Raw genomic sequence first — 10453 nt, forward strand, 5'->3', positions numbered from 1 at the left:
ATATATGGGATTTATATTAATTATATGGATTATATTATTATAATTATATGGGTTATATTAATTGTATGGATTATATTGAATATATGGGGTTTATTAATTATATTGATTATATAGAATATATGGGATTTATGGGTTATATTAATTACATGGATTTTTATTATTTATATGTATTATGTGGAATATAAATTGTTGTCTATCATTTCTATAAAATAAATAAATAAAAGCGTAAATGGAAGATTTGGGATAAAACCCAACGGTGGCAATGAGGCCGAGCCTCTTTGGGGCTTCTCCACCCTGCGCCCACCCATTCCTGTCCCACAGGGGAGCACCTGCAGGGCCCAAAATCCCGGATCCCCAAATCCCCAAATCCCCAAATCCCTCATCCAGAAATCCTGCATCCCAAAATCCTGGATCCTGAAATCCCGGGTCCTGAAATCCCAAAATCCCGGGTCCCCAAATCCCAAAAGCCCCAAATCCCGTGTCCCCAAATCCCAAAATCCCGTGTCCCCAAATCCCAAAATCTCGTGTCCCCAAATCCCCAAAATCCCGTGTCCCCAAATCCCAAAATCCCGGGTCCCCAAATCCCAAAATCTCGTGTCCCCAAATCCCCAAATCCCGTGTCCCCAAATCCCAAAATCCCGTGTCCCCAAATCCCAAAATCCCGGGTCCCCAAATCCCAAAATCTCGTATCCCCAAATCCCCAAAATCCCGGGTCCCCAAATCCAATTCTTCTTTCCCTAAATCAAATAAATAGCGTATCCAGGATCCCAACGAATCACCCGGGTCCCCAAACTCCCCAAATCCCGTGTCCCAAATCCCCAAATGCCCAAAATCCCGTGATCCCCAAATCCCAAAATCCCGGTCCACAAATCCCCAAATCCCGTGTCCCCAAATCCCAAAATCTCGTTCCCAAATCCCAAAATCCCGTGTCCCCAAATCCCAAAATCCATCCGGTCCCCAAATCCCAAAATCTCGGATCCCCAAATCCCAAAATCCGTGTCCCCAATCCCAAAATCCGGTCCCCAAATCCCAAAATCCCGTGTCCTCAAATCCCAAAATCCCGTGTCCCCAAATCGCAAAATCCCGTGTCCCCAAATCCCCAAATCTCGTGTCCCCAAATCCCCAAAATCCCGGGTCCCCAAATCCCAAATCCCTCATCCAAAATCTTGCGTCCCAAAATCCTGGAATCCTAAATCCCGGGTCCTGAAATCCCAAAATCCGTGTCCCCAAATCCAAAGCCCAAAATCCCGGTCCCCAAATCCCAAAATCCGTGTCCAAATCCAAAAGCCCCAAATCCCGTGTCCCCAAATCCCAAATCCCGTGTGTCCCCAAACATCCCCAAAAGCCCAAAATCGTGTCCCCAAATCCCAAAATCCCGGATCCCCAAATCCCCAAATCCCGTGTCCCCAAATACCAAAAGGGTGTGGACTGGGAGCGCTGCTCGTTTTGGGAGAAATTCCAGGAAAACGGGGATGGGCTGGAAGTGCTGTTAGTTTTTTGGGGGGGAAATGGATGAGTAAGGAGATCTGCTCTTTTTTGGGGGGAAAAAGGACTGAAATGAGAGCGCTGCTCTTTTGGGGGGGAAATAGGGTTGAGGTGAGAGCGCTGCTCGTTTTTGGGGAAATTCTGGGGGAAAACGGCTGAAGTGAGAGCGCTGTTCGTTTTTTTTGGGGGGGAAAAAGAGATGAGTGAGGAGAGCTGCTCTTTTTTTGGGGGGGGAAAGGACTGAGATGAGAGCGCTGCTCTTTTTTGGGGAAATTCTGGGGAAAACGGCTGAGGTGAGAGCGCTGCTGGCTGCGAGGGGCTTGGCTGGGCCGGGGGGTCCTGGGGGGTCCCGGGGGAAGGAGGAGGGGGCGGCGGCGGCTCCGGGGGATGTTCCGGAGGGTCCCTTTGAGTTTCAAATGAGATCCGAGCGCCTTTGTAGTGCCCGCCGGGCCGTGCCCTGCTGCTCACCCCGGCCCGGCCCCTCCTCACCTGGCACCGCGCCCGATCCCGGGTCTAACCCGGCCTAGCCTGCTCCCCATCCCGGGTTTTACCCGGTCCCAATCCCGGGTCTAACCCGGCCTAGCCTGCTCCCCATCCCGGGCCTAACCCGGCCCCAATCCCGGGCCTAACCCGGCCCCAATCCGGGTTTACCCGGTCCCTGGTCTTACCCGTCCCAATCCGGGTCTAACGAACCCGGTCCCATCGGGCCTAACGCCAATCCTGGGCCTAACCGGTCCCAATCCTGGGCCTAACCCGGTCCCATCCGGGTTACCGGTCCCAATCCCGGGTTTACCCGGTCCGCTAATCCCCTGGGCCTAACCCGGTCCCAATCCCGGGTCCTTAACCGTCCCATCCGGTCCCGTCCAATCCCGGGTTTAGCCTGGTCCCCATCCCGGGCCTAGCCCGGCCCCAATCCCGGGCCTAACCCGGTCCCCATCCCGGGTTTTACCCGGTCCCAATCCCGGGTTTAGCCGGGTCCCCATTCTGGGCCTAGCCCGGTCCCCATCCCGGTTTTAACCCCGTCCCCATCCCGCTCCCTGTGTGTGGGTTTTGGGTTTGTTTTGGCGTTTTCCTCCCGACCTTTTGCAAATCGCGACTGTTAAAAATCCCCTTTTCACCTTTTCCCCCCGATGTTTTCCCCCTCTTATCTCGGCCCTAATTGGGCTCTCCAAAATCTTTTCTCGGGAGCAAATCCCGCTCCTGTCCCGGCCCCACTCCCAGGGATGCTCCGAGACCCAAATCTGGGCGGTTTTGAGCCTTTTTTGAGATGGCAGAGTTTGTTTTAGCCTTTTCCCCCTGACCTTTGGCACATCGCGACTGTAAGAAAATCCCCTTTTCACCTTTTCCCCCCGGTGTTTTTCCCCCTCTTATCTCGGGGCTAATTGGGCTCTCCAAACCCCTTTTTTCCGAGAGAAAGGAGCGTGTCGGAGCCGGCCGAGATTTTATCTGGGGGCCGAGCCTGCCGAGGCCGCAGCAGGTACTTCCCTCCTCACCCTCAGCCTTCATCCCTCATCGCTCACCCCGCCGAGCACATTTGCAAATTTACCCAGGGCCGAACAATGGATGCTCCTGGCAGCCCCTCTGTTGACTTGTTTAGAAATCCCGGAGGCGTTTCGAGGTAAAAAGGTCAGAGCTGCACCGGGCCCGCTCTTCCTCCCTCCCCTCCGGCCCTCCCTGAAGGTAAAATTTGATTTATTCTGGGCCAAATCCCCCGTTAGGGCCGGGCCTTGGGGGAGCTGAAGGGAGCAAACCGCGTTTGACGCTTCGATTTTGGGGTTTGGAGGCCGCCAATTCGGGATAAACCCGAAATTCAGAAAAGAATTCAGAAAATCAGAAATTCCTCCCATCCCAGCGCGTCCCGGGGTTCCGCGGGTGCGAATTCCCGATTTTCACCCCGGGGATGAGAAAGGGGACGATTCCTGCTCTCATCGGGCCGGGAAATGAGGGCAGAATTCCAGAAAAAGGGATCGGCCCCTTTGTTCGGCATCGCTGGAACAGCCGCAGATTTCCCTTCCTCCTCCTCCTCCTCCTCAATCCCGCAACTCCCAGAGATCCCCACCGGGCTGAAAAGACGCGAATTGAGGGTGGGGAACAAAAAAATAAAACTCAACTTTATTGGGCTGAGGTAGTTGGGTGCGGGGGCGCGGGGATCGGGCGGAGGAGCCGCTCGGCTTTTCCCGAGAATTTTCCCATTTTCACCCGCAGGTTTTCGCTCCCGAATCCCCGCAGGGATGGAGGCCGCGGGTTAATCCCGGGTTTATCTGGCCCCGATGAGCCCGGGGAAGGCGCTGCGGGCTCCGGGGCTGCCCGGGCTCCTTCCCTCGGTAACCGAGCCCCGTCCCCTCCTCCGCCCGCAGCAGCAAAAATCGCGTGGAAATAAAACCCTGTATACAGCAGAAATAGTGCAAAACGGGAGCGGGAAATTGCGCTTTTTCTCTTTTTTTTTTGTCTTTTTTTTTTCTTTCTTTCCTGAGGGTTTGGGTCTTTGCAGAGGCCTCGAGCGTCTTGGGCGCCCCGAGTTTCGTTTCAAGCTCTACAATCAGGAAATAAAAGGGAAAGGAAAGGGGAAAACGCCCGAAACTTTTTTTCCCGTGTTTTTTACATTCTCACAAAGAGCAAAAACGCATCGGGCAGGGGGTGGGCAGAGGAAACAAAAACCGTTGCGCTCGTTTTTCCAAAGGGGAGCGAACTGAATTAAAGTTTTTTGTTGTTTTTCCTGGAGTTGAAAGTGCAGTTCCTAAAGGGGAAGGGGGAAAGGCAGAGAAGTCCCTGAGACTCGGAAATTCGGGAATCGCTCCGGCCGCGGCTCCTTGGGAGCGCAGCGCCTGCAGAGGGGCCATAAATAAGGAGAGACACGCGTGGGGACGGCCCCGAGGGTCCTGGGGGGCTCGGGGACAGCCCCGAGGGTCCTGGGGGGCTCGGGGGTCTCAGGAGGAGCCGGAGCTGGGCGAGGCCTCGGGCGAGGATTGATCCGAGCCCTCGTCCTTGGGCGCCCTGCGGGCCGCGGCCGGGGCCAGCCCTTCCTTCTCCCTCTTCTTCTGCTTCATCCTCCGGTTCTGGAACCAGATCTTCACCTGCGTCTCGTTGAGCTCCAGGGTGGCCGCGATCTCCACCCGGCGGGCCCGCGTCAGGTACTTGTTGAAGTGGAACTCCTTCTCCAGCTCCGTCAGCTGCTTGGTGCTGAAGTTGGTGCGGATGGCGTTGGGCGGCCCCAGCAGCCCCAGCTCCGACGTTTTGCCTGGAAAAAAACCCAAAAACCACCAGGGCAGGAGGGGCCGGAGGGATCCCCTCGGTGAGGGGGGTCCTGTCCCCTTCTCCTCCCCGGCTCGGGGCTCCGGGCTCGGCTTTTCCCGGAGATCAGTCCGGAGATCCATCCGGACATCCATTCCCTCATCCTCCCGGCTTGGCTTTTCCTGGGATCCATTCCCTGTTCGTATCCTCCCGGGATCCGTCCCCTGGGTTTTCTCCTGGGATCCATCCCATGGATTTTCCCCCCGGGATCCATCCCATGAATTTTCCCCCTGGGATCCCTGGATTTTCCCCCGGGATCCATCCCATGGATTTTCCCCTGGGATCCATCCTCTGGATTTCGCCCTTGGGTTTTCCCTGGATTTTTCCCCCGAGATCCATCCTCTGGATTTTCCCCTTGGGTTTTTCCCCTGGGTTTTCCCCCGGGATTCATCTCCTGGATTTTCCACCCAGGATCCATCCCCTGAGTTTTCCCTCTGGGATCCGTTCCCTGGTTTTTTTTTCCCCGGTATCCATTCCTTGGGTTTTCCTCCAGGATCCATTCCCTGGGGTTTTCCCCTGATTTTTCCCCTGGATTTTTCCCCTGGGATCCATCCCCTGGATTTTTCCCCTCGGTTTTTCCCCTGGATTTTTCCCCTGGGATCCATCCCCTGGATTTTTCCCCTCGGTTTTTCCCCTGGGATCCATCCCCTGGATTATTCCCCTGGGTTTTTCCCCTGGATTTTTCCCCCGAGATCCATCCCCTGGATTTTTCCCCTGGATTATTCCCCTGGGATCTATCCCCTGGATTTTCCCTGGTTTTTCCCCTGATTTTTCCCCTGGGATCCATCCCCTGGATTTTTCCCCTGGGATTCATCCCCTGGATTTTTCCCCTCGGTTTTTCCCCTGGATTATTCCCCTGGGTTTTTCCCCTCGATTTTTCCCCTGGGATCCATCCCCTGGATTTTTCCCCTCGGTTTCTGCCCTGGATTTTTTCCCCTGGGTTTTTCCCCCGGGATCCATCCCCGGACCCCGCGGGAAGGGCTGGAAGGGGAGGAGGAGGAGGAGGGTGATGATGGCGGGGGAGGAGGAGGAGGAGGAGGAAGGCCGGGGTTTAAGGGAAGGTGGCGAGGAAGGAAGTGGAACAATGGAGGAGGGGATGGAAGGCACGGCCGAGGAAGCGCCGAGCGTTTCCTGCTCCGAGCGGGGCTCGAATCAGCCCCGGGCCTGCGGGAGGGCGAGCTCGGGGAGCTCCGTGGGATGCGATGGGAAATCTCCGGGTGGGGGTTCAGAAAAAGGCCCCAAACCCCAAATCAAACCCAAACCCAAAGGCCAAAAAAACCCCACCACAAACCCCAATAAAAAGGACTCCAAAACCCAACCAAACCCAACCCAAACACCAAAGAACCACCCCAAAACCAAACCAAATCCCCCAAACGCCTAACACCCAACCAAACCCAACCCAAAGACCAACAAAACACCTCAAAACTCAACTAAACACCCCAAACCAAACCTAAACCCCAAAAACCCAACCAAACCCAACCCAAACACCAAAAAACCACCTCAAAACTCAACTAAACCCTCAAAACCCCCCAAAACCCAACCAAACCACCCAAAACCCAACCAAACCCAACCCAAACACCAAAAAACCACCCCAAAACCCAACCAAACCCCCAAAAAATGAAACCAAACCCCCAAAACCCAACCAAACCCAACCCAAACACCAAAAAACCACCCCAAAACCCAACCAAACCCCAAAAAAACCAAACCCAACCCCCAAAACCCAACCAAACCCAACCCAAACACCAAAAAACCACCCCAAAACCCAACCAAACCCCAAAAAAACCAAACCCAACCCCCAAAACCCAACCCAACCCAAGCCCGTGCCCCACTGGAGGACGCCCCCAAACCTTGGGGAACCCAGCCCTGCCCGGCCCCGCGCCCCACACTCACCTGTTTTTGGGGGATTCCTCTTCACCCTCATCCACTCGAAGGTCTGCGCTGCCCCGGCCCTGGCGCCGGGCTCGGGGTTCCCCGGCAGCTCCGGCTCCTCCAGCAGAGCCCCCGAGAGGTCCCCGTAGAGGCCGGGCAGGTACGCGGGGCCCGCGGGCGGCTCCGGGCCCAGGCCGGGCTGGAACGGCCCCGCGGCCCCGCAGAACCCCTCGGGCAGCGAGCCCGAGCCGTAGCCCGAGGGCCCCGGGAAGAAAATCCCGTCCGAGTCGTGCTGGCCCAGGTAGAGCTGCGGGTAAGCCTGGGCCGGGTACGCGGGGCCGGGGAAGCGGGAGGAGGACGAGGAGGAGGAGGAGGAGGAAGCAGGGTGGAAGCCGGGCTGGGGGAGATGCCCGGCGGGGCCCGGCGGGCCGAAGGGACCCTCGGAGCTCGGAGCGGGGCTACCTGAGCACGGCGGGAAGGACGGGCAGGGCTCGGGGAAGGCGGCGGCGCTGCCGCGGTTACAAATTGCGAACTCCACGAAGGAGTTCATGGCGGTATTGTCCATCTGCCAGTGATGGAGGAGGGTCAGCCCGTTTTGGGGGGCCACGCCGCCTGCCCTCCAACCTTTGGGCCGTCTGTCAAAGCTGGGAAACTTCCTGCCGGGCATGGGGGGACCCCGCGGAAGCGCGGCCCGGCCGGGGGGGACCCCGCGGGCGGAGCGGGCCCAGCCCAATGAGCGAAGTTGGCGGCCGGCTCCGCGCTCATCCATCACGGGCCTGACATTTGCATGACAAAGGGGCTTCAATCAAACCCGGCCCATCAATCTGATAACAACACGGACGCGTCAAAACCTTCTCCTCAAAGACTTTAAAAGAGAGCGGGGCGCGGGGGGGGGGAAGGATCGCGCTGACCCGCGAGTGGTTTTTAAGTGCTAAAAAGGGCCCCGGGTGATGCGGGCAGCGGCTTCAGGCGCGAGTTGTGACTTTAAAAGGTTTTTTCCCCCCGATGCCGGCTCGGTGTGAGGGGAAGGAAAGGGGGCGAGGGGATGATGGGGAGGTGTGAGCACAAAAGGATGCTCGGGTGCGCTTTGATTCGTTTGGGAACTTTTCCCCCCAAAGCGCCCCGGCCTTTTCCGGGATGCTCAAAGCTGCCCAGGAAAAATCCCGCTCGGTTTTCGCTTTAATCTGGGCTTTGTGCGCGGTAAAAGCGCCCTAATTAAATCAACATTCTAATGAGAGGCCAAATAAAGTTAGCGAGGGCAGAGCGGCCTCGGCTGGAGCCGCGCCAGGCCCGGGCAATTCCGGGATGGGAACCGAAACCGAGCCCGGCCGGTCCCACCTGGGACCTTCCCGTCCGTCCGTGCGCTAAAACCGGGTCTGGGGGCTCGGTATTGCACATTCCCTGCTAAAACCGGGTCTGGGGGCTCGGTATTGCACATTCCCTGCTAAAACCGGGTCTGGGGGCTCGGTATCGCACATTCCCTGCTAAAACCGGGTCTGGGGGCTCGGTATCGCACATTCCCGGCTAAAACCGGGTCTGGGGGCTCAGTATTGAACATTCCCGCTAAAACCGGGTCTGGGGGCTCAGTATTGCACATTCCCTGCTAAAACCGGGTCTGGGGGCTCAGTATTGCACATTCCCGGCTAAAACCGGGTCTGGGGGCTCAGTATTGAACATTCCCTGCTAAAACCGGGTCTGGGGGCTCAGTATTGCCCATTCCCTCCTAAAACCGGGTCTGGGGGCTCGGTATCGCACATTCCCGGCTAAAACCGGGTCTGGGGGCTCACCACTGCACATTCCCTGCTAAAACCGGGTCTGGGGGCTCAGTATTGAACATTCCCTGCTAAAACGGGTCTGGGGCTCAGTGTTGCACATTCCGGCTAAAACCGGGTCTGGGGCTCAGTATCGCACATTCCCTGCTAAAACCGGGTCTGGGGGCTCGGTATCGCACATTCCCTGCTAAAACCGGGTTCTGGGGGCTCGGTATTGCACATTCCCGGCTAAAACCGGGTCTGGGGGCTCGGTATCGCACATTCCCTGCTAAAACCGGGTCTGGGGGCTCGGTATTGCACATTCCCTGCTAAAACCGGGTCTGGGGGCTCGGTATCGCACATTCCCTGCTAAAACCGGGTCTGGGGGCTCGGTATTGCACATTCCCTGCTAAAACCGGGTCTGGGGGCTCAGGCACTGCACATTCCCTGCTAAAACCGGGTCTGGGGGCTCAGGTATTGCACATTCCCTGCTAAAACAGGGAATTCACTTCGGGAATTTGGGTTTTAGGGGCTCACGCTCTGCACACTCCCCACCAAAACCGGGTTTAGGGGTACATATACTGCACACTCCCTTCTCAAACTGATTTTTAGGGTCTCACACACCACAAATTCCTGACTAAACCGGGGTTTTAGGGTTTGATGTACTGCACAGTCCCTACTAAAACCGGGAATTCGGGAATTTGGTTTTTAGGGGTTCACACATCACACATTCCTGAATAAATCCGGTTTTTAGGGGCTCACAAAACACACACTCCTTACCAAAACCAGGTTTAGGAGTTCTTGTACTGCACACTCCCTACCAAACCTGGGTTTGGGGCTTCATGCGCTGCTCAGTCCCCGAACAAACACGGTTTTAGGGATTCCTGTGCTGCACAATCCCTCCCAAACTCATTTTTAGGGACTCACGCACTTCACACTCCCTCCCAAACCCATTTTAGGGGCTCACACACCGCACACTCCCTCCCAAACCCATTTTAGGGATTCACGCACCCCACACTCCCTCCCAAACCCATTTTAGTGGCTCACGCACCTCACACTCCCTCCCAAACCCATTTTTAGGGATTTCTGTACCACACACTCCCTCCCAAACCCATTTTAGGGATTCACACACCGCACACTCCCTCCCAAACCCATTTTAGGGATTCACGACACCCACACCCTCCAAACCCATTTTAGTGGCTCACGCACCGCACACTCTGTCCCAAACCCGGTTTTAGGGGTTCTTGTACTGCACACTCCCTCCCAAACCCATTTTTAGGGATTTCTGTACCGCACACTCCCTCCCAAACCCATTTTAGGGATTCACACACCACCCACTCCCTCCCAAACCCATTTTAGGGATTTCTGTACCACCCACTCCCTCCCAAACCCATTTTTAGGGATTTCTGTACCACACACTCCCTCCCAAACCCATTTCCAGGCGTCCCCAGCCCCTCCGGGTCCCCCAGCCCCGCTTTGCTGGGCGCTGCCGTCCCCGGCTGAGGAGGAGGAGGAGGAGGAGGAGGAGGAGGGCAGAGCCTGCCTCCAGGCCGGGCCCGCAGAATGGGAGCAGGGCCGGGACGCGTTTGTTTGCTTGTTCGGCCCGGGGGGACAAGGGCGGACGCCCACGGCCATTTGTTCCTGTCAGGGATTTACGGCCCGGCCACGCTCCGGCCGCGGCTCCGCTGCCTCTGCCCGGGCCAAAAGTTCACCCCGAGAGCCAAACCCGGCCGCGAAAATCCATTTTCGTTCATCCCACACGTTAAAGGGAACATTTGGTGCGAAATTCCACCCTGGCATCGATATCCGTCCCTCTTTTCAAGCCCAAAATTTGATTTTTTAGCCTCTTCCAGCTCCCCTTCTTCCGTTAAAAAAATTAAAGTTTCCATTCCCGCGCTTGTTTATTCATTTAGTCCCGCTTTGCCTGGGGATGAGAGGCCCCAAAATGAGAATATTTTAAATATAAACGGTCTTCAGAACTCTCTCCTGCCTTCTTTGCATAACTCCAAGCGGCGCTCCCGTCATTCCCCTGGCAGCGAAAATCGATTTCTAATTCG

The 10453-nt window shown here is 56.6% G+C and overlaps 1 protein-coding gene across 1 annotated transcript; it reads right to left on the reverse strand.

Moving 5' to 3' along the window:
• Positions 1 to 4412: 4412 nt before the first annotated feature.
• Positions 4413 to 7195, reverse strand: HOXB1 (homeobox B1). The gene is made up of 2 exons (XM_064733389.1): positions 6667 to 7195; positions 4413 to 4723 (listed from the first exon to the last, which is right to left on the reverse strand). The coding sequence occupies exons 1-2, from the start codon at positions 7193 to 7195 to the stop codon at positions 4413 to 4415; spliced, it is 840 nt and encodes a 279-aa protein (XP_064589459.1).
• Between the last annotated feature and the right edge of the window lie 3258 nt (positions 7196 to 10453).

Source organism: Zonotrichia leucophrys, chromosome 27 (genome assembly GCF_028769735.1).
Source record: "Zonotrichia leucophrys gambelii isolate GWCS_2022_RI chromosome 27, RI_Zleu_2.0, whole genome shotgun sequence".
NCBI classification, from domain to species: Eukaryota; Metazoa; Chordata; class Aves; order Passeriformes; family Passerellidae; genus Zonotrichia; species Zonotrichia leucophrys.